The sequence below is a fragment of the Eublepharis macularius genome, chromosome 9, assembly GCF_028583425.1.
Source record: "Eublepharis macularius isolate TG4126 chromosome 9, MPM_Emac_v1.0, whole genome shotgun sequence".
NCBI classification, from domain to species: domain Eukaryota; kingdom Metazoa; phylum Chordata; class Lepidosauria; order Squamata; family Eublepharidae; genus Eublepharis; species Eublepharis macularius.
The window spans coordinates 43,150,757-43,173,658 of NC_072798.1; the positions used below are offsets into that span (position 1 = coordinate 43,150,757).

The 22,902-nt window shown below is 43.9% G+C and overlaps 1 protein-coding gene across 1 annotated transcript; it reads left to right on the plus strand.

Moving 5' to 3' along the window:
• The first annotated feature begins 4,545 nt into the window (after nucleotides 1-4,545).
• Nucleotides 4,546-21,810, plus strand: GSG1 (germ cell associated 1). Its single transcript, XM_054989022.1, has 6 exons — nucleotides 4,546-4,608; nucleotides 7,942-8,266; nucleotides 11,795-11,842; nucleotides 12,983-13,135; nucleotides 13,763-13,874; nucleotides 21,492-21,810. The coding sequence occupies exons 2-6, from the start codon at nucleotides 7,942-7,944 to the stop codon at nucleotides 21,808-21,810; spliced, it is 957 nt and encodes a 318-aa protein (XP_054844997.1). The 5' UTR covers nucleotides 4,546-4,608.
• The last annotated feature ends 1,092 nt before the right edge of the window (nucleotides 21,811-22,902 follow it).

Here is a 22,902-nt window from a genome sequence, read left to right on the forward strand (position 1 = left end):
AGATAAATTAGGCTGAGAATATGTAACTGGCCCAAGGTCATAGGGCTGCTAGGTCCACCCTGTGCCACCACTCACCTGGCTGGCAGGGGGGAAAGTCAGAGGAACAGGCCTCCTGGGCATGCTCCTGGGGCAGCGTGATGATGTCATTCCTGAGAGTGATGTCATTGCACTGCCCCAGGAGTGTTCTTGCACTTTGCTGCAGGCTGATTTGGGCCTCAAATGGACTGAATTGGACCTGTTTGGGGCCTAAATCGGCCTGCTGTAAAGTGCAGGCGTGTGCCCAGGCCCTGCATGGTTACATCACTTCCTGGAAGTGATATAATCATGCCACACCCAGGAGCATGTGTGCAAGGACACCAAAAAGATAAGTGCTGAGTCTTCTCCCCCATCCCGGGAGGGCGAGGGAAACTGTCAACCTTATAAGATCACTTAAGAGAGTTTCCAGAGCATAATGGGGATTTGAGGTCCTAGGCTGAAAGTAACCACTACACAGCACTGGCTTTTGTAGTGTGGCTGTTGATGAACAATAATAAGCACTGCAGCCAGGACTAGCTGAGTCATGCAAGCTGGGTGATAGCAATTTGGCCAGTGGTTGCTGACAGGCTTGGCCCCAATGAGGCCTTCCTCAAAGGCCAAAACATCTCTGGAAAGGGCCCTGACAGAAACCAAGGTTGAAGGCTGGCAATACTGTTGTGGTTGCTTAGCAATGGCCCCTAAAGACATTTCTTAAAGGTACAGGTGCTGCTTATATTATTTTGATGGAGTTTAACTACACACACACCAATTATTTTACTTTATTATTTGTTTTTTAGATTTCAGATTTTTTTTAAAAATAGATTTCAGATTTTCCTGAGATTTGTAGAAAGATCTGACTTGTCTGTTCATGGCTCCAGTCTCCACAGATTTGCCCAAGGTGAGAATTAGATATATTTGATCATAATTGTCTAGGGACACAGGACCAGCACCCCCCTGGACTTGCCTTTGCCGACAGCAGGACAAACCATGGCACAAGCGGCGACAAGGGAGGGCTCCCTGGGGCCAGGACACGCCATTGCATTATTGGAGGCAGGCAAATGAGGCTGCAGGGCCACTGTGACAGGCAGACAAACTGAGACACCCAGCGAGCAGGGCCCCTATGGCTGGGGTGACCTTGGACCTGCTTCCCTGCCAGTTGCAGCATCCCTCACCAATAGTGGCAAGTGCAGCCTGGCCTGCAAGGTGTCCTTGGATGCGCCAGGCTATCTGGATCGGGCAACAGGAAGGGCTGCAAGCAGAGCAGCCGGGCGGGCATGGCCCAGACCCCTAGGCAGCCATAGAAATGCCACCACCATTAACATCTGGTTTAGGGGTGAGTGCCGGCACAGTGGCCCCATCATCCCAGCACTTGGTGCAGCCCTGCCAGCAAAGCACATCCCATTGGGCAATCAGGAGATGGGGGCTAGGCCCAGGGATTCCCAGGAGCACCGAGTTGGGTGTGCGGCCCTTCAGGCAGGAATGGGAGGAGGGCACAGGGTGCAGCTGAAGTGAGGGGTAGGCACTTCCCCAGGGCTGTCTTATCAAGGCAGCCTATCCAGACAGGCCAGGAGGGAAGTGGTTGTGGAACTGTGTGGAGTATGGGGAGAGAGGGAACAAGCGAAGAAGGAACCAGCTGCACTCAGGCCTACCTGAAGGGCAACCCCCCCTCCCCCGGCTCTGATGCCATCGTAGAGCCTGACAATAATGCAGAATTTATAAGCTATGGAGATCAGGGAGAAAAATGGGGGAACGAGGCAGAATTTATTCACAAAGTGAGAAACAATTATTTAAAAAACAGAGTTATTTATTAAAATATTTGTAGATCATGAAGCTAGATTGAAGATTGTGAGCTAAAACTGGGGGAAGAATGTTTGCTCTTCATGAGGTGGGAGGGTTTTGTTTTTTTAATACAGCGGAAGCATTTTTTCCCTCCAATGGCATTGCAGACAAAGGTTGCCATCTGCCGTTGGGATAAATAACTGCTACTGGCCATAGGCTTGCAACTCATATTTTTTCTTTCCAACTATGGGCCTTGCAAACCTTGTAACTCTGAACCAAATCATTGGGCATTATCATTGCACACTTAACAAAGAGTAAGTCTCACTTAGTTCTGTGGGTTTTACTTTGAAGTAAACATGCCTAAGGATGAACCGTCCAATAGGCTGAAGCATGAGCAACTATGTTCGGGGTATACATCAAATGTGCAAATGTAGAGTCGAGCAGTCGAGGATGCTACATGAAATACTTTTAAACATTTAGGCTACTCTGTGGAGGTCCACAAGCGCAGGTGTAGTAGCTTAGAGTTCAGCCCATTGCATATGAAAACTTTGGTCAGTATGCACCCCTCACATTTGAAGATTACTCCAGTAACATCGTGTGGTGATCCACCTCTTTTTGTGAAGGGAAAAAAAGAAACAATGGTCTAGGCACCAGTAAACATGAAGGAGGGGCACAGGATTAAACTGAATAACCAGCCCATGTGTCAGAATTATGGTTACCAATGTACCTTACTGGTACATTGCCAAGGATTAAAATGACCATAGGAGGCTTTATCTATCTCTGAGTTTCACGACACTGAAAATCCATTTGGAGTAGTAAGATCATGAGCTTACTTCACACACAAAGGCACAATGGATTTACTTTTCATCGTAACTGTCTGTGTAAGGTCTTAGTGCTACTTCATTATTACTACACTGTAAATAAGGATTTGTTTCTGGTGTGAAATGGCCTTCTCGCTTAACATGAAAGTCCTTCTTCTCGGTCATCTGCTACTGGAGAGAAAACAGTCACGGATGGAATGCCACACTGGGTGGCCCATTTGTAGTTTCCCAGTTCAACAGTTCAAAGCTGCAGATCCTTCCACCACCATCACCATCCCCACTGCCACTGCCACCAAAGAAAAACAAGGTCAAGGTTTAGAGCAAATAATGCCCCCAAATTTCAGCACAGTTGGCTGCAAGGCTGTTACCAGTAAAGTTGACAATGATCAGGTAGTGTTGTCACTGAGAGGTTAGGGATTTCCTGTTGCCCGTGTTATTTGCTACTTTTTATCAATTCAGTTCCTCATGCAGTCATTTCCAACTGGCTACAAAAAAACCCTGGCCCATTGTGCACCTAGATCTTTAGCAGAGAGTTGATATGCAGAAATGAGCAGGTAAGGCATTTCTTTGCATGGAGTGAAATGTTGTCAGCTGTGGATTGTTGCCGAGGAAGCTACAGGGGCTGATGAAGGATAGCATGCAGAGCTCACATTTTCTTTACTCAAAAGCTTCAACTTTTATGTAATCAAATTATTCTCGAAACTGGGGTTTTAAGAACATGGTTATGATTAATCGCTTAACATGAGTGCCCTGAACTGTTTGAGAAACAGTGTATATGAGCCAGCTAGAGTTAACTTGCATATGTTTTAATAGAGGAGTTAAATGTGCTTAAATCTCTCATTGAAATTAATGAGATTTAGTGTTTAATTTGGCTGGATTATGCCCTATTTTTAAAAAAATAACTAGACATTTATCTGTAATTATTACAAATCTGTGTGTGTGGGGGGGGGGGTGCGTGTTTCACTGTATATCAAGATTTTTGTGCCTCAAATCATTTTATAAAAAATCAATTTTGAGGTGGCAGAATTTCAGGGAAACCAATAAGCTGCTCTGATTTCTCAGAACAGTAGATTAATCCATCCTCAGTTGAGCAAACCAAATTACAAAAACAGTCCCTGCTCCGGGTGGGCAGTTATGTAATGGATGATGTATACTTTAAGGACTCTTTGATCCTGTGTAATCTAACATAAAATAAATTCTAGGTTGGCAATTAATGCAATTCTTTGCTGTCTGACCATTGATTTAGAATCTCTCCCTTGTCTTCACATCAGTTATTTTGAATTAAAATAAGGAGCTTTCAAGAAGTTTTAAATTCAGTACTGTCCCCCAGAATACATTCATTAGCATACAGAGGTGTGCATATTCATGGCAACGAGCCTCAGCTTTGATCAGAAAGAAAGAATAACTCTCAGTATGCGAAATGGTTTTAGCTTTGCTGTCCTCTTGAATTCACTGCCTCTCCAGTGAGGTTATAGATAGAGAGAGACATTCGCACCAGCTGCGGCCATCCGGGGTTTTGTACCTCGGGTTGATTGCATCTGGATTGAGAGAGACCCACCAACTCATCCTGATTCTGAACCAGTTGCCAACTCAGTCACCAATGGACACCTCAGTGCTTTCCCTAGAAATGTGGTCCCCCAGTGAATAGAGGTCACCTCTCCTGCTTAATCCCAGCCTGCAACACCAATCGTTCTTTCCTTAATCTTCCAGAACAGCTGTGCTGTGATTGCATTGTGGATTATAAAATGTCCATTTCCCGCAAACAGATGCTGACTTGGCTGGATGGCATTTAATAATCACAGAGGAACAGGGGTGGGTGGGTGGGAAAGCAGAGCTGGGAGAAGGAGGGAAAAAGTATGTGGGGTTAGGATGAGTTTGTTACTTTCCATCCATTTGTAGTTGGAAGATGTGGGAAAATACAGGCCGTTTCCGAATCCCCCTTTCTATGCTGCTTTCACGTTAAGCTGCAGGAACTGGAGAAGCCTCCAGAAAGGTAAATTATATTCTTGGTGTTACTGGGAAAGAACGAGACTCTGTAATCAATCGTGTGTTATCAGGCTATTGTAATAGACAGGAGATTTCCAAACAAAAGAGTTGGGATTTTCTCTCTAGCCAACTTTACTGTCTCCCAGTCTGATTCTTCTTACTTTGGGGCTGATTCAGAAATAACATTACTCCTTCTATAAATTATACGTATTGAAATATGTGCAGCAAGCTTGGTGTTGGAGTAAAAAAACCACATGGGTCTTGGAGGAAAGATCCATGAACAAGAGCAGGAAAGACTATAGTATTTTGCTCACAGATCCCTCTTCCCTACCTTGCCACCGCAAAATCCATGTGGATTCTTGTGTATTCCTGCATGGTATATTTGTGCAGAAGAAAAAATGTTTCCATTGAGAGTGACCCTTTATCTTCTTTCCCTCCATTCTTTCTGTCCCATCTGTTCTGTCTTTCTTTCTTGTCCAGCGAGTTAGGAAATTATTACATGTTGTAATTAGCTTGATACAGCAGGTTTGTGAAGTGCAGAAAATTAGCATCAGTAGTACAAGAAAAAAAATCCAATATGCTAATTTAACCATGGAGGGGGGCCATTGTTTCTCGGGATTATTCTTCTGCCCCACCAAATCCACACAATTGATTCAGTTCTGTGATGACTTGAAGGACTGGAAATCTAGTTGGTCTTTATGGAGTTACTGGACCTGAATCTTGCAATCCAAATGAACAGCAATTTAATTAATTAATTTAATTAATTAATTGAATTTTTTGATGCATATATGTATCACCTTCTGGAGCCACTGGTTGTTGTGAGTTACTAGCTGCACATGACATGACTAGAGCTGGAGCCCTCTCAGATTTCATATGAATGTGACTAGCCATGTGTTAAGCACATGCTTGTTAAACAACCAACCCCACAGATCTCAGAGCCAAGCTACAAGTGACACCTTACACAGGTTGGACATGTGTCAGCTTCCCTCAAGTTTTGATGGGAAATGTAGGCATCCTGGTTTTACAGCTTGGCTCTCCATTACAGCTGCAAGACAGGGATGCCTACATTTCCCATCAAAACTTGAGGGAAGCCGACACGTGTCCAACCTGTGTCAGGCGTCACTTGTAGCTCGGCTCTCAGTCAGAATGAGAATCAGTTTCAGGAACATGACTGACTTTCAGTCTTTTCCTAAGGGAGCTATCAATAGACGTTTGTTTTTAAAGGCTTCATGATTGTTACTTTCCATGGACCAATTTTCTGTGCAGTTGCTACTTCCAATGCAGAAAGACCTCTTACTGTTCAGTGCTGTGAAACCATCAAAAGTTTTACTGGGGCAGCTTCAGCCTCAGTGCTGCAGCAATTACTTGGATTGCCAAGCACTGAGTCTGGAAACGAACTCATCTTCTTTCTTCAGGGTATGTACAAGCCAGAAAGCACTTCTTCATCTGTGGGTAGCACCCCTACTCATCCTTCACAGACTAGGATGCCGCATTTGCCCCACATTTCTCAGTAGCTTTGCAGCCCACATACAAATATTCAGTGGACTCTCTGATTATTTCCAATATGCTATATGGTCATTGCTGGTTTATGTGAAAAAGTGGGGATAGCCATGGAGGGAGACACACAGGAAATAATGCTAGCATTTTGTCAGAGATATTTGTCAGATTTTTAATGGAGGGGAGGAGATCCAGGTATGACATCTTGAGCTTCTTGAAGGAAGGGTGGTACAAATATAATGAGATAGGTGTCTGCCATTTGGAAAGGAAATTGCCCTGGTAGTTGTAATGTTAAGTTTGTAGGGATGGCCTTTTTAAATAATAAAAAGAATCCCCCTCCCTTTGACAATGGCATGAACAGAGGCCTTTTCTCTCAGAGCCCTATTCAGACTGAGGGTCAAGAAAGCTAAATGTGACCTGTGGAGAACATCTCTGAACAAATGCTGTGGATTTTTAAAGTATGGGGCCCATTCAGGCCAGAGCCATAATACAGGAGGGTTAACCCTTTCTCTCCAGAATATCCTCCCCACACTATTTTTTTCCAACTTTAATTGCCACTTCAAAGAGCTAGTTGCCTTCAGGGGAGGGAACACAGGTACACATGCAAGATACCACCATGTGTCTTGAAGTTCTGTGTCTGTTCCTTTTTACTCACATTTTAATACAAAGAATTTAACCTGTTTTTAAAAAATAGGGTGGTGAATATATTATGGATCTATAAAATATCCATTCATCTAAGCAAACTTTAAGGGAAAGGTTTAAGCTCAGAGGTGGAGCATCTGCTTAGCCTGCAGAAGGTCCCTGGTTCAATCCCCAGCATTTCAAGTTAAAATGGACCAGGCAGTAGGAAATGTGAAAGATCTGCCTGAGACCCTGGAGAACAGTTGCCAGTCTGAGTAGACAGGACTGACCTTGATGGACTGATGAGCGGATTCAGTTGAAGGCAGCTTCATGTGTTTGTGTGTGTGTTCAACTTCCCTGTCCATCGAATATTCCTGATCATTTTCTGCAAATGAGTGAACTCATGATATTTGGCAACTAATTGTACCAGTCATGGTAGATAAATAGAAGGTTCAATCTAGAATTTCAGTGCATGGTTATGGAATGGAGATTCCAATCTAGATTACTGATAGTTGTGAGCATGAAGGAAGAGGGTGTTCTCTTAGTTTATGAATGATGAGGTATATGATTATGTGCCTCTGACACAGAGCTGCATGATCAGCATTACTTGCTACAAATAATCGCTGCTTAACCACCTTGCCGCACTTACAATGTGGGTAGTTCCTCGGCTACCCCAACCATTTCAATTTCCTCTCTACAGAGCCAGGGAGATCACTGCTCAGAGAGTTTGTTAATTTCCTCTTTTCCTCCCTAAGGCTCTGTCAGTTTCACCTCCTCTTCTAAGAGGTGAAGAGGAAAGAAACAAACCTTCTTGATCTCCCTGGCTCTGTAGAGGGGAAATTGACAAAGCCTTCCGATCTCTTTTAAAACTCAGCTTCCCAACTAACATTGCGACTCCCTTCACGTGCTCCTCCTTGTGTAATTCATCTCTTGTAGTTTGGCTCTCAGGGAATATGGGACTGCGAAGTCAGCTCCCACAAACGTTACACGTTCATATATGCTGTCTTTCAAGACAACTCTTTTATCTTGTACTCTCCCCCATTACCTTTTGTTGAATGCCATTTGAAAAGGCTGAAGAGATAGAGCTTCTGCCTTTCATTTGACACTCCTTGTGAACATGTTCCATTATGACCAGAATGCTGGTAAAGTCTTGGGTTCTGCAGAAAAGCTGGAGTCATTCAGGGCAATAGGGGAGTCTCATATGGTTGCTTGTTGGTTGCAGATGGAGCTTACGAGGACCCTGCCTTGGCGTCGTGCTGCCCTTGCTGTGGTGCTGAACCTGCTGGCCCTTAGCCTGTCTACCACAGCCCTGCTGAGCAGCTATTGGTGTGTGGGAACTCAGAAAGTCCCCAAGCCTTTGTGCGGGAAGAGCAAGACCACCAAGTGCATTGGTGTCCCCATACCGCCCGATGGAGTGACTGCTAATTCCTCCTTTCCAGCCCAGGATGTGGTGCACTACAGCTGGGAGACTGGCGACGATCGCTTTGCCTTCCGGTACTTTCATGCGGGCATGTGGGTTTCCTGCGAGGAGAACATAGAAGGACCAGGTAATGACTCCAGAGAGGAAATGTCTTCACTCTTGGGGGGTTTAGTGTCAGTGCATAGGAAAACGGGGTGTGTGGGCTTCTTCTTCAGAACATAAAGGACGAGGCATGAGCATTGAAGGTTGCCTAGGCAAACTGCCCTATCCAGATTTGAAAGAATGGATTAGAAAAGGGTGTGTAACACTGTCAGGTTGCTTCTGTAAATATAGCTGCCTTAGAACATGGGAGGCACAGATAGGGTTGCCATCTCCGGGGTGGGAAACTCCTGGAGATCTTGGGGGTAGATTCTGAGGTTTGGGGAGGGATCTCAGCAGAGAATAATGTCACAGAGTCCATTCTCCAAAACAGCCATTTTCTCCAGGGGAACTAATCCCTGTAGTCTGGAGACCAGTTGTAATTCTGGGAGATCTCCAGGCTCCACATGGAGGTTGGCAACCCCAGATATAGAGGGTTATTTTGGTTTTTGCCTGTGCCTAATTCTCTCCCCACCCTTGTCTGTCCATGAAGAAAGACAAAGGCTTTGCTTTCCACTGTAAGGAAGGACTGCTGTGCCATTTGTGGGGGGGGGGGCAACCAAAATTCCAGAGGCCAGTTGGGCTCTGCCCCTTTCTCCCTCCCTCTTGTGACAACCAGCCTGCCTAGCCTACTTTGTAGAGTGGAAGGAGCCTTCATCTTCAAATGATAAAAAAGAAAGAAAATAACACACACACAGAGGGCACAGTAAGATGAAAGAAGGGCCACATCTCTCTCCTTGCCTATCAAGAGGTCTGGAAGGCCCAGACCGGTTATGTATAAGGCTGCCTGTTTAGGAGGACAGTGGAAATGGGGGTGACTTTCTGGGCCATTTTTCTTTTCTAACTGCAGCTGCTGGGGCTGCTGTTTGGAGAGGGAGAACAGTGTGGGTAGGTGGGAGAAGCTCTTCAACATAAACAGAGTCAATAGACTTAGGAGCAAGGTAACTCTGTGGAGGATTGCCCAGGCAATCCTGCCTTTTTCTGTTGTGAAATGCCCCCTCTTGAGCCTGTAAAACTTTGGTGTTAAATACTGTCCTGGAAAGCACGTTTCCCCTGAAACCTACACGATTTAACTTCACCTCATGGTTTTATGATTAGAGGATGAATCAAGTGTGGTCAGTTTTATTTAGCAGTTTTATTCAGTTGCCTCAGTGGAATATGCTGCTAGTACTGAATGGAGAGGAGTCTGAACACCAAAGAACTGGCTATTTTCAAGAAAAGGGAATGGGAAATTATAAATGTACACACATTCAAATGAACTAACATCCAGTGTTCCCTGTCTCCCTCTCCGTGTGCTTCCTGATGTATTAAGGAGGTGACAGTTGTGTTGTATGAGTTTAGAAGGCCCACCTTAAGTTAAGAAATTAACAGTGCAGTCCAGTGCAGAGTCACACCCTTGCAAGGCCATTGAAGTTAATGGACTTAGAAGGGTATAACGCTGCTTAGGATTGCACTGTCAGCATGCAGTTCTAGGCATACCGATAAGTTGGAGTAAATCCTGTTGAACTTAGAGGGACTTACTCCTGTGTAGACTTGAATTTGATTGTGGGCAGGAAATATATCAGTGTAACCCAAGTATTTATGCAGAATAGGAGAGTTCAGTAAACCAGATGTTCGCCAGGGAAGGCGTGAGGGCATTCTAATCTATACCACCTTCTCCCCTCTGAGGGGCTTTCCCGACTAGTTGCACCTCAAATCCCTTTTTACTATCTTGAGAAAAATCTCTGAAGTGGTAGACTTAAAATGTATCTAGGCTGTTTAGACAGCAGGGGGCTCCCATCAATGCTCTTCCAAGCAGGCAGAGGGATGGATAAATTCCTGTTTTATCATCAGTTCTCTGTTTGCATGAAGAGATTCCATTCATTTAGTCTTACATTCTTTTCTTTAGAATTCCTTTCCTGCTCTGTGATTTTTACTCAAAAATACTTATTTGAAAACATATTTTACTTCATTATTCAGTATGACACTTCAGATGTGTTTGGTTGAATAAACACTGAACAGTTGTGCACTGATTCCCTCTGTATGTGTGCGTGAGTGTGAGAGAGAGACAGCTTGTTGCAATGGAGGAGACAGCAGGTGTGAAATGCTGGCCTTTGCCAGCAGTGGCTGCCCCTGAGGCTGCACCACCTACTGGCTTCTGTATATTCTGGCATCGCATCAAGAGAGTTGATTATATAACTAAATGCATAAGTAAACCATTTTGTAGGCGGCAAAAATAAGGAGAGCATTCAGATCTCTTGTCATGTGTCATGCTTGTGAGTGGACACATCATATTGGGAAGAATCACGGTAACGGGAAGTGACATCTTCATGTCGACCATGGGCATGCTCCCACACCTCATGAGGGGCAAATTCAGACAGCGAAGCATAGGAGTATGCCTCATGAGGGGTAGGAGTATGCCTCATGAGGAGCACATTCAGACAGCGAAGCATAGGAGTATGCCTGTGGCTGGCGCAATGACATCACTTTGAGGAGCCTCAAGGAGCTACACAGGCTGACCCCAGACCCCAGGGTGTGAGAACACAAGCAACCAGACAAATGTTTTAAAAAATATTTTATATGGTTTCATGCAACACAAACAAATCAATACAGACAACAGACAACAGATATCAGAAGTCACACAGACATAAAACAATAAAACTAGTTTTATACTACATAAGACTTTCCTAAAGCCTCCAAATGGTGCCAACTTACATCTAAGCGCAGGCCTCAGTGTAGCGAGATCTGTAACTGCAAATCTTCCCAGCATAGATTCATACCTACCCTTTGAAATCTCTGGAACCTCCCACCTCTAGGGCAGTGCTACAGTTATAGTTCCCAACCCCCAAGTCAGATGACGGCCCCCTCCAATCCTAACAATCCTTCCAAAGAATATTCCAGTGTCTTACGTCACCACTGCAGGAGTTTGAGAAGTGATGTCATTGCTCCCTGCTAGGAGTGCACCCGGTTCCTGCTTTTCCAGGTTGCCTGCCAGTGTTAGGTGATCACCGGGGAGTTTGTCACCTTCTGTCTATTGCCAGTGATTGGCTGGCGAGGCAAACCCCTGGGAGATTGCCTGCCACCAAGTTGCAACTGGGAAATCTAAAGAAGCCCCAGTGGCCTGGAGGGTGGGGTGGTGGTGGCTGCTACTAGGAGAGTGGGGCAGGAAGACTGTGGGGAAACTTGCCATGTTGCCACTGTGCTGTATCAGCAGCTGCATCAGCAACAAGGAAACCCCAGAAGACGGTTCCCATGTGGAAACCACATTTGCCTTCCTGAAGCCACACAACTGACCAGTTTCTTAAAATGGAGCTGGGTCTTTCTTGGGAGAACCAGGAAAATGCAGTCTGCAATATAGATAGATATATATTGGCCCTTCACATGTTCTGGGTAACATCCCCTTACTCTTAGAATCTAGAAGAATCTAATCTAGAAAAACCCTGGATGAATATAGTTTAGATTCAGGAAGTAATTTAAGTAAACTGACCGTTCCTTCTTGCACACTGCCTGGAGAATTTATTATTATTATTTCTTGTAGATGAGAAATGTCGCAGCTTCATTGAACTTTCACCTCCAGCTGAGAGAGGTAGGAACAAAAGGTTTTGGTTGGACTGTTTGGCCAAAACACTTTTTTGGACAGGCATGACCTTGCAACCAAATGGGAAGGGTGCATTGGGGGCACAAACTATTTTTCATCTTCAGCCGGTGCTTTGAAGTCAGCAGCAATATTGTAAAATGTCTATTTCATGATTTTTTTTGCTGTAAAGACTCCTGGCTTCTCTTGTTTCCGGTTTCATCAAAATTGCCAGTAAAAAATGATCTAGTTTTGATGCGTAAAATAGCAATGAAAATATGACTGACCAGTCATTTTTGAACATCATAGAAAGCACACAAATACTTTGAAGAAAAGATTCAGAGGTCCAGGAAAGGGATTGTATTTATTAACTACAAATGGAGACCTGCAAAAACTCCTAGTGTATTCTTCCTTCACCTCTAATCAGTACACAGTATATGGTCAAGGTTACAGTTGGTGGAGCTTGCACCTCCTCTTTCTCTTCAAGTCTCTAGTTCTAGCTCTTCTTTGGTGGTAAAAAGTGCTGTCAAGTCACAGTCGACTTATGGCACGCCCCCCCCCCCCCGGGTTTTCAAGGCAAGAAACAAATAGAGGTGGTTTACCATTGGCTGCCTGTATGTAGGGAGGGACCCTGGACTTCCTTGGTGGACTCCCATCCCAATACTGTTCAGGGCTGACCCGGCTTAGCTTCCAAGATCAGATGAGATCAGACTAGCCTTGGCCATCCAGGTCAGGGCAGCTTCTGCTTGCAAGCTTACGAATGCCCGAAAGTCCTTAAATTGTCAAGTTATTTTTTTTCATTCATCCACCTACCCTCAGAGACATGTTGGAATCCTAGCTGAACAGGGCAATTCAGCACGTGTAACCCACTGCGGCAAACACAGTCCACCAGCCATATATGGTGTTTCATTAGGGGCTTGCTAAACTACTTGGTTTCACTACGTGCTTGGAAGCACAAATAGGGTATTCTGTCAAACATCTGGCAGGTTGGTGTGTTTCATTAATTGGGGGGGGGGGTGGACAAGTTGTGCAGGCCTTTCTAAAATCTCCCCCCGCCACACACACACTAGTTTAAAGAGGCTAGGAGGAAGAGAATTTGCTCTGCCACACTGTAACGCTGGGTGGTTTCTTTCATCTGACTGTCCACAATAGGAATCCTCTGGCTGTCACTTGGATCAGAGATGGTTTATATAAGCTTGCTGTTCATTAGCTTCATCCTCCTGTTGGTGGAGATGATATACACAGGAAACCCGGTTTGTGGGCTCAAGCTCAATGCCTTTGCTGCCGTCTCCTCAGTATTGTCAGGTGAGTTCTTGTCTGCTTAAAATTTATAGTACAAGCGGGGGACCTGAAATGGCTTTCAGAGGCCATCTCATTTTCCATTCCCCGTGACTTCCTCTTTCCCTTTCCTGGCAGCCCCCATAGCCTCTTCATTTTTCCTGCTTCCTTCTCTCCTTCTCACTAGGGAGCAAGAGATCTCCCGCTCCCCCCCCTCCACCCCCCCCCGCCACTACTCACCTGGGCGAGGGGGAGGTGGGGGAACAGACCTCCTGGGTGTGCTCCCAGGCCTGTGTGATGATGTCACCCCGGAAGTAATGTCATCACGCATGCCTGCGAGCAAGGAGGAACTGGGAGGGTAAGGGGACCCACCAGCCAACCTACTTTTATTATCTTCCCCTACCACTTTCAGCTTTTCTTTCTGTTGTGTCCTTAATGAAAGATTTAAGAATAACAAGGCAGCACTGTTTCCAACAGGGCCACAGTTTTAATCAGTCCTATTCCTTCTCTCTCTTTTGCTGCAGTTACAACAACTTCCTTCTTCCCCCTGTCCCTGCCCACACCAATTTTGGAGTGGACTCAGGCAGTCTCAAACACTGGCCCAGCATAAAGGAACACGGTTGTCAAAACTCTCTTTTGTTTGCTTCCACTTAGGCCTGCTTGGGATGGTGGCACACATGATGTACACTCAAGTTTTCCAGGCAACTGTTAACTTGGGGCCAGAGGACTGGAGACCACATTCATGGGACTATGGTTGGGCCTTCTAGTATGTGCCCTTTTTACTTACTGAAATATGTTCTACCACTTTTCCTAACATATTGAATGTATGGCACTGCATTATGTCAATTCATTTCCATTAGTCCATCTAGCTCCCTATCTACCCTGATGGATCCTCCAGTGTTCTTGGGCTGAAATGTTTCTCAGCCCTTTCACCAAGATCTTTTTGCTGGAAATTGTTCAGATTGAACCTGGGGGTTGCAAGGTCCCTTGGAGCTCAAACCAGGGGACAGGGAGCTGGGGGGGGGGGGGCGCACATCAGGAGTACTCAGATCAGCCCTGCATAGGGGCCTTTACATCCTTGCCACTCAGAGAACCACTTCTTAGCATGGCAGTGCATATAATGTATAGAGAAATGAGCTCTGAACTCATTTTAAAAACCAGAGCTAATTTTCATTTGTTTGTATCAGCCCTGTTCAAGACATTAATTCAGTGGTTTACAATATAAATGTAAAGCATATCATCAACTAATGTTAAATTCAGTCTGGATAATCACCTGTTGCTTACAAGACCCGGCTCCTGGATGCCCATTCTTGTGATACTTTTCTATTTACTGCCATTGTACTCATCACTTGGCTTGTTAGCAATGACAAAGACCTGAAAGCCTTACACTTGTACTTAATTGCTGGGGACTGCTAGGCCGAATCCACACTTCCCTACCTTCCGCTTTTCATGTGCATTAATCGCGCTGGATTCTATCCCGCAATGTCGCAGTCTGTGTTCACATCCCTTCTCTTACTGCCGCTGCCTCGCGCTATACTTCGTCCACATCCCTGGTAGAATCGCACAATACGGTGTTAGCTTGGTTGCTAGCCAACAGTTTACCATGCGAAAGGGGGGGATCTTTGATATATCTTCAGCTGAGTCAGATTTTCCCAAATGAAGAGAGAGCAAGGATACAACACAGGCCTGGACATAAATTTCAGTAAGTTTTATTTAAATCATTCTGCATAGGTTACATAGACTTTAAGTATCATGGTACAGCATGGTCTTAGCATAGCAATAGCTTGATCAACAATACAACAAGAACAAGGCATAGTAAATCATCTTACCAATCCTGGAGATGTCCCAGAGATTCTCGTTGATGGAAAGAATGGGAGAGCGTTTTGCCAATCTGAAAAGGAAAAGGAGAGAGATAGCAAGGAGGTATTCCTTCCTTTCTCTCTTCCTAGCTTCTTAGACTCCATGGTTTTCTTGCTCATTTTTATACAGTTTTGGCTTACATCAACCCATTCAAATTCACCAATGAGATTCTTCAGAGTCATTCCTGGCACTGGAAATCACCTAAAAATTGTAACATTTGCAGAATTTGTGCTGAGATCGTGACATCTGTAAAACGGTCTGGTCATTCTGATCCCTTAATATTTGTTATCATTACTCATATGAATATCATGTATCAGCAAAAATCCCCTAGATCTTAGCTTATTGCCATGTTTCCATTCAAAAGTTCATTTAGACTCCATTTTGTTTGGTTCAGTATATCCTTAGTTCCTTATGATTAAGGCCTATGTGATTGATATATGTATAGTGATTGCTGAGTTATTTCATGTAGAGATATAGTGAGATTGATTGAGCTGTGAATATATGGATATATGCATGCATGTATGTGTGTTTCCAGCAATACAATCATGTGGCAGGTTTAGATCCAATGCCGCTGGTGATGACATCACATTCTTTTTTTTTTTCATTTTTTCATCAGATTTCCGCTATAGCGTTTTTTTTGCTAAATTGCTATGGCGAGGCCACACCCCTATGATGCCTGTGATTGGTTAATGTTATTCTATGCCTTCTTCCTTGAAATCCATTGGACCATTATTCTGGCAGGATAATTTGAACTGATATTTAAGGTGGGGGTGATCCAAACTCTCCAAATGGGCAGACTAATTATTTGACGCTTGAATGTAATGCTAGAATGATGGATTTCTGCTATAACGGTAATTTCAACAGTTAAAAAAAATTAATTTTAACAGCCACCGATATTTCCGACTGTTCGGCATTCTAAAAATGACATGGAAATGGAAATGACGCCACCACTTGATGTCTCCGCGGGGATTTTGGAGCACCCCGATTAAGATTTATGGCCGGGATTGTGCAACAATGCTGGGAAAGTCCCCTTTTTTTTAAAAAAAAAGGGAAAGGGTGGGCAGGCAGGCATGCTGTGGAGAGAGTGGAAAAGCTTGATAATTGCACGGCAAAGAGGGATGGTGTTCCGGAAAGGCTGCAAACATGGAAGTGGGGTGGTTTGAAGGGGGCGGTCTCCTTGTGAAACGTTTCTATTTGTCCACATCCACGGTGAGAACCGTGCAAGAGAAGCATTTGAACGCATGACAAATTCGTCTGAGGTGCAACACGAAAGACATGAGAGAATGGCGGGATTGAGGTAAGAGTATGTGAACAGCCCTCTGAGAAGCGAATAATGGGTGGGAAAAAAGCGGAAAACTTGAGATGTGTGGATTCGGCCCTAGTTTAACAGCTGGAAGAGGCATCTTGCTTAGCACCCTGAGCCATGAGTTGTTTGGGGATTCAGTTGTATAATTTTCCAATCCCCCTCCCCAGACCACCATTTGAAGATGATGAGGATCTGGGGAAATTAGACATGTGCTAAGCTTTCCATCAGAGGAATTTTATAGTGGAATTGTTATATTGGGCAGTTTCCTCAAGGGTTATTTCCCCCTATTCACCAGTGGTTTTCCTGCTTCCCCACAGCATTGTGGTGCATTATTTGACCTCCTGGGGTTCCCCTAGCTGTCCCCTGATCTTTCCCAAACCTGCTTTTGAGGATCACAGCAAAACCTCGATGGTTTCTATCTGGGCGGGAAACTTTAGATTTTCTCAGTCCCACCCACATGGCAGTCATTTGCCTGCCCCTGCCCCTGCCCCTTCAGTGGCCATTTCCTACCTTAGTCAGCAACTGAATATCTTATTATAATAGTATAAATCAGTCTCTGAATTCCCAGCATTCATTTTTTCTTTAAAAAAGGCCTTTTCATTGTTGAGATATAAGGGGAAAGATATATTTCTGCAATGAAAGGGTCTAGAGACTTACTTTTTTGTTACAATGATATTCAGTTGCCAACTTTTAAAAAAACTGAAACAGCCCTTATAGCAGGGACTGGAGCAGGAAAATTATGGGGAAAGTTGCCATGTGAAAGCCCATCATATTGACAGATGCAGCAGCAAAATTACACAAGCCTGTCCCCCATGTGGAAAACACCTTGGACAGAGGCTAAATATTTCCATGGAAAAGTAGACAAGTTCTTTGAGTTCCAAATGGGTCCATTTCCAATGTTGTAAATCCCCCTTTTGCCACTGCAGTTCCCACATGTGACATTACTCAAGCTCTAGACATCTTTGTCTACATCATTCTTTGTTCACAGTTGCACTGCAGGATGTAGCTATACTCCATTCATGTAATTTTCACACATGATAAATACAGAGAATATAATGGTACAAAAGGGAATTGCTGGAACCCCATTAAGTGGTGCAGATGCCAGTTAATCCCACTCTCATTTTTGAAATACAATTCTACCCTAGCAAAGGTTTGTATCTCACCCCAAATGATTTCTGCCTGGGGTAGTTATAAAATAGCAACTAGTATTCATTGAGAAGTGAGGCAGGAGAATTTTCCCTCCTTCCATAATACTAGCATACTGTAATTTATAGTCAGCCAGCAAAGCTGATGGGCAAGATTAGGAATGACAATAGAACAGACTTCTTTACATAACATATGCTTAACAATATAGGATGAAAGGTATTAATTTAGATGACTTTAACAAGGATGAGGCAAATTGACAATAATCTATTGCTGGCTCATAGCCATGATCGCTAAATGGAACCTTCGTGTATAGAGGCAGTATACCTCTGGGTACTGGAAGGGACAAACAGGGAGGCACGAACCCCTTCATGCCCTGCTGGTGTACTTCTGGGGATATTTGGCTTGCTGCTATTGAAAACAATGCTACTCTACATATGGCGCCCAACCTTTTTGATATGGTGTCCCACAACTCCAAATTTACTTGGTATGGTTGGTGACCCATTTAAAAAATAGAGTATGGACAAATCAATAAAACTACAAGATCCTCTTTCATAGGCTTTACAATCCACTTTTGAGTCGAGAGAGTGACCCACAAGATGGAAAATGCTGCTCTAGATGGAACAATCTGGTACAGTAACAGTGCAGTCCGAAGGAGAGAAGCAGCTTTCTAAATACATTGAAGTCAAAGTGTTTAGTATAGTTTCATTTAGGTGTATCTCTGCTTAGGATGGCAGTGGGTGTCAAGTTCCTATAGAGTGGGAAGTCCCTGTCCTAGTTGGTACTTCTTCCTAATATTACAGCTTTCCTGCCTGACCCCTTATCCACTGTATCCTAAACAGCACAACATGAAAATAACTTGGAAAATAACCTGTTGTTTCCTGGAATATAATTTGCTTTTACTTCCTTCAAATTTATATACATTAATTCACAGCAAGGGATAAATCCATGGCAGAATGCATTTTAATGGGTATTACAATTGCTCTCCGTCCTTATAAACAAATAGGAGTTGTGTGGCACCTCAAAGATTAGCAGATTATAGCATAAATAATTGTTGAATTAGAATTTAATAGTAGATGTAATTGTATTAACCAGGGCTTAAACCAATACCATTGTTAATGTCCACTGTGGTTAACTTGTACGTTTGATTTTCGCATAGAAATGTCACAAGATGTGCCTCTTGCATTCCATGACCCTTTAACCCCCACTGTTCACAATTTTTCCTCCTTCTGAATCCATTTGTGTAGTTGTATCTGATGACCATCTGACAAAATAAGTTTTAGCTATGAAAGCAAGAATAAAAACTGATCTGAAATGGGCCAGGGATGCTATTTGTCCCATTAGGAAAACCTACTTGTAGCCATCAGTACCTGTAAGTTTCTCCACTGAGGTGAATAGTGGCTTTCCAGGGCCCTTCCAAGTTGGAAAAATGGTGTCCAGAGTTTGTGGGGGTGTAGGTTGCTTAAGCACCCTCTATGCATTCCTGGGAACTGAATTCAGAGCACAAAACTTGCAAGGCATGTCTCAGCGAAAGGCCTTGCAGGTGACCTGTGGAGGATGTGAGCAGAATGTAACATATAATATGAATGCAATTTGGTCCTTAGATAGGATTGTCAAATACCACAGGTGAGCCCACAACACTTTTCCCAGGGTGAAAAAAGCTCCATTCCTGATTTTCTCTCCCTACCCTATATTCCAACTTGCAGCCATTTAAAAAACTAACACACAAAAAAGGGAGCCACCAGGCTCAAGGAAGAACACCAAGGGGCACCAATATGAAAAATTCCGTTGTTAATACCAAACGCCCATACAATAATACAATACAATATAAATGCAATACAAAAGGCCAATGTAAGGCAAAATTAATACATCCATGAGGTGGCTTAAATAAGCCCGTATGCCGGCAGTCCGTAAATGAGTCCAACCGGCTAAACCGGGGAAAGGCAGTCAACACAATGCATCTGCCAAACTGAATTGCAGAAAAAGGGTGTGGACGACGAGCTGGGTCGACCTGTTCACTACTCGTTTCAGAAGTGCATTCTTCTTTCTTCAGGCCAAAATCTATGTGAACAAATCACAAAAGGAAAATTTTCACGCCTCCCCAAACATTTCAGCAAACAGTATATTCCCTGTGTGAGACTTACTAACAAGGAACCGCTCTACACCTTCCAGTTCGAGTCCTTAGAGTAAGTATGACGAATCATTGGGATAAGGGATCTAAGCCCCTCCCATGATTTATACAAACGCTGGTCCGAATTCCATATAGGTTAAAGTGAAAGTCACCGAATTCGAATCTGCTGCAATTTTGATCACAAAACTCCTGTGACGCTATGACCCACCATGGTAATGAGCGAGAACTAGTTTTTACGGTCCTGGAAATTGTTAACAAACTCAGCAATGCAAACCGTTTCTTATTACAAGCGGAGGCGCGTTGGATCTTCCACCTCCGTACAGTGTCTCCTGGTGGTTTAAACAATGAGCTGGATTATTCATCTTTTTTATGATCGTTCTTCACACAATGGTTTGGAACTACCATCATACATTCAGCAAGGGTTTTGGCATATTGAATCTTTCTATGCATTCACATAGTTTTAGTATTCATAAGCAGTAGGTAACGTAGTCTCAGTCTCAGTGCTTTTTAAGGCATTTATTGTATTGATTGTATTTTTTGCATTAGGATGCATTGTATAGCGTCGCAGGAGTTTTGTGATCAAAATTGCAGCAGATTCGAATTCGGTGACTTTCACTTTAACCTATATGGAATTCGGACCAGCGTTTGTATAAATCATGGGAGGGGCTTAGATCCCTTATCCCAATGATTCGTCATACTTACTCTAAGGACTCGAACTGGAAGGTGTAGAGCGGTTCCTTGTTAGTAAGTCTCACACAGGGAATATACTGTTTGCTGAAATGTTTGGGGAGGCGTGAAAATTTTCCTTTTGTGATTTGTTCACATAGATTTTGGCCTGAAGAAAGAAGAATGCACTTCTGAAACGAGTAGTGAACAGGTCGACCCAGCTCGTCGTCCACACCCTTTTTCTGCAATTCAGTTTGACAGATGCATTGTGTTGACTGCCTTTCCCCGGTTTAGCCGGTTGGACTCATTTACGGACTGCCGGCATACGGGCTTATTTAAGCCACCTCACGGATGTATTAATTTTGCCTTACATTGGCCTTTTGTATTGCATTTATATTGTATTGTATTATTGTATGGGCGTTTGGTATTAACAACGGAATTTTTCATATTGGTGCCCCTTGGTGTTCTTCCTTGAGCCTGGCGGCTCCCTTTTTTGTGTGTCTTTGAGAGGAAGACTTTCCCGTTTGTTTGTATTTAAAAAACTAAGACATTTTTAAACAACTTACCAGATCAATGGAAATAACAATTTCATTTTTCAGTTATTGATGGTGATGCTTACTTAATACGTTAAATTGCATAGAGGTTTGAAAAAAAGCTGTTCCCTTCCCCTAAACTCCTCCTCACCTCCATTTCTCACTGCCAGGAGCTTCCATGTGGCTCCCGGCTGACTTCCTCAATCTGAGTCGGAAGTAACCATTAGTGGAGGCATCTCATTTTCATTTGATATTGAAGCTGCGGGGAGGAAAGTCAGCAAATGCATATCAAAGTATCTTTGCATGCCGGCTTCCATAATTCATGTAACCAACAATTATAAGGGAGGGGAGTTATGCCAGGGAACGTAATTTCTTGCTCTCTGTTTTCCTAATGGGACAAATAGCTCCCCTGGCCCATTTCAGATCAGTTTTTATTCTTGCTTTCATAGCTAAAGCTTGTTTTGTCAGATGGTCATCAGAAATGAAGTCAGAAACAATAGTTATTTGTGAGGCTCTTGGACTCTGTTTTAGTCATAACCAAGAGTCTTCCACAGCTGTTCACACAGGGCGCGTCTAATGGGAGAAGAGCTGGAAGATGTATGCAGTGATCAGGATAGCTCTGCCAGCCTAGAGCAGTACTTGTTGAGACTGTGCCTCGCGTCTGTATACATGAGCGCCATTTCTTGCTCCCCATTCTGGTTAATTGTGAAATAAAACTCTATGCTCCTCCTTCCTCTCATTTAGCATGGCCTGGGCCTCCTTCACTTGCTGCATGGCTTCTGCAGTTACAACTCTCAACACATACACCAAGACAGTGCTGGAGTTCAAACGCAATCATCAGAAATGCTGCGACGGGAGCTTCAATGCAGATGAGTCTCAACACCACCAATGCTTAATGCAGCCACAGTACCACCACAGAGATCAGTCTCAGGAAAAACCGCTGCCTTCTGTCTCTGAAAGTGTTGACTTCTACTCGGAACTGCAGCAGAAGGTGCTTCAGAGGGAGCCAGACACAGAGCTGAACAAGGTCCTGGGGAAGTCACTGGGGGAAGATCCCTGTTAGACTGGAGACAGTTCAGTGGGACTGCAAGAGAACTCTGAACAAAACATTCCCTTTCTCTGGGATTCTGGCTTCTTTCACTGATTCTGCTGGGGCCATTTGGGGTAGGTGATAGGGAGGCCGGTAGTGGCTGCTATCTGAGGCACAGGGGACTATGCTGGGCACGGAAGAATGCATCAACCCAACAGAGTAATCAGCGTGCTAACTTGCTTGGGGCTGTACAGCTGTTCTTCAGAGGAATATCAGGGAGGGGCTGATACCAAATGTGGCTATGTGGAAAAGGTGTTCTAATTGCCCAACATCTGGATCATAATAAACCAATTCCATGTTTAGTAACTGTTTAGGCAGGGAAGTGTTGTGTAGTGGTTAGAATGCTGGACTAGTAGTGGGGAGTCCACATTCAAATCCTCACTCAGCCATGAAGCTCATGGGGTGACCTTGGACCAGTCACTTTTTTGCTGCCTAACCTACCTCATAGGGTTGTTGTAAAGGGGTGGGGGAATCATGTACACCATTTGGGGCTCTTTGGAGGAATGGTGGGATTAAAAATAATAAATCCTGAGTCTTCTTTATGTGTGTGGGCAAAGTGTAGCAAATGATTAGTGAATTACTTGCATTTTCATAAGTTTTAGGAAATTTAGGGATATTAAAGAAAACTTTATACCTCTAAACCTCTATACCTTTATACCCTAAACACACTATTCTTTTAAACTTCCTTAATCAAAAAGTTTACAAACAAACAAAGGCTGCTTCCACAGTGTTGCTCTTGTTGCTGTTTATTCATTTATTATATTTTTAACCCACCCTCCCCACAAGTGGGCTCAGGGCAAGGTACAGCATTGATTAAAATACAACATAAAAACAATAATCGCAGCATAAAAACAGCAATCAATAAAACCATTCCAAGACGGGCGCTCCTGCACTCCTGCCCGTCAGCATACAAAAAAGGGGAGGTAGTAGCGGATAGATAGAATACTGTACCCCTTTCTGGGGCAGCCAGCAGTGGACTCTCCATAACACCTCATAGAGGGAGACCGGTGGAAGGCTCGGCAATGAAGGACTAAATGATACAAGATCCTGGCGGGCCTGAGTGTC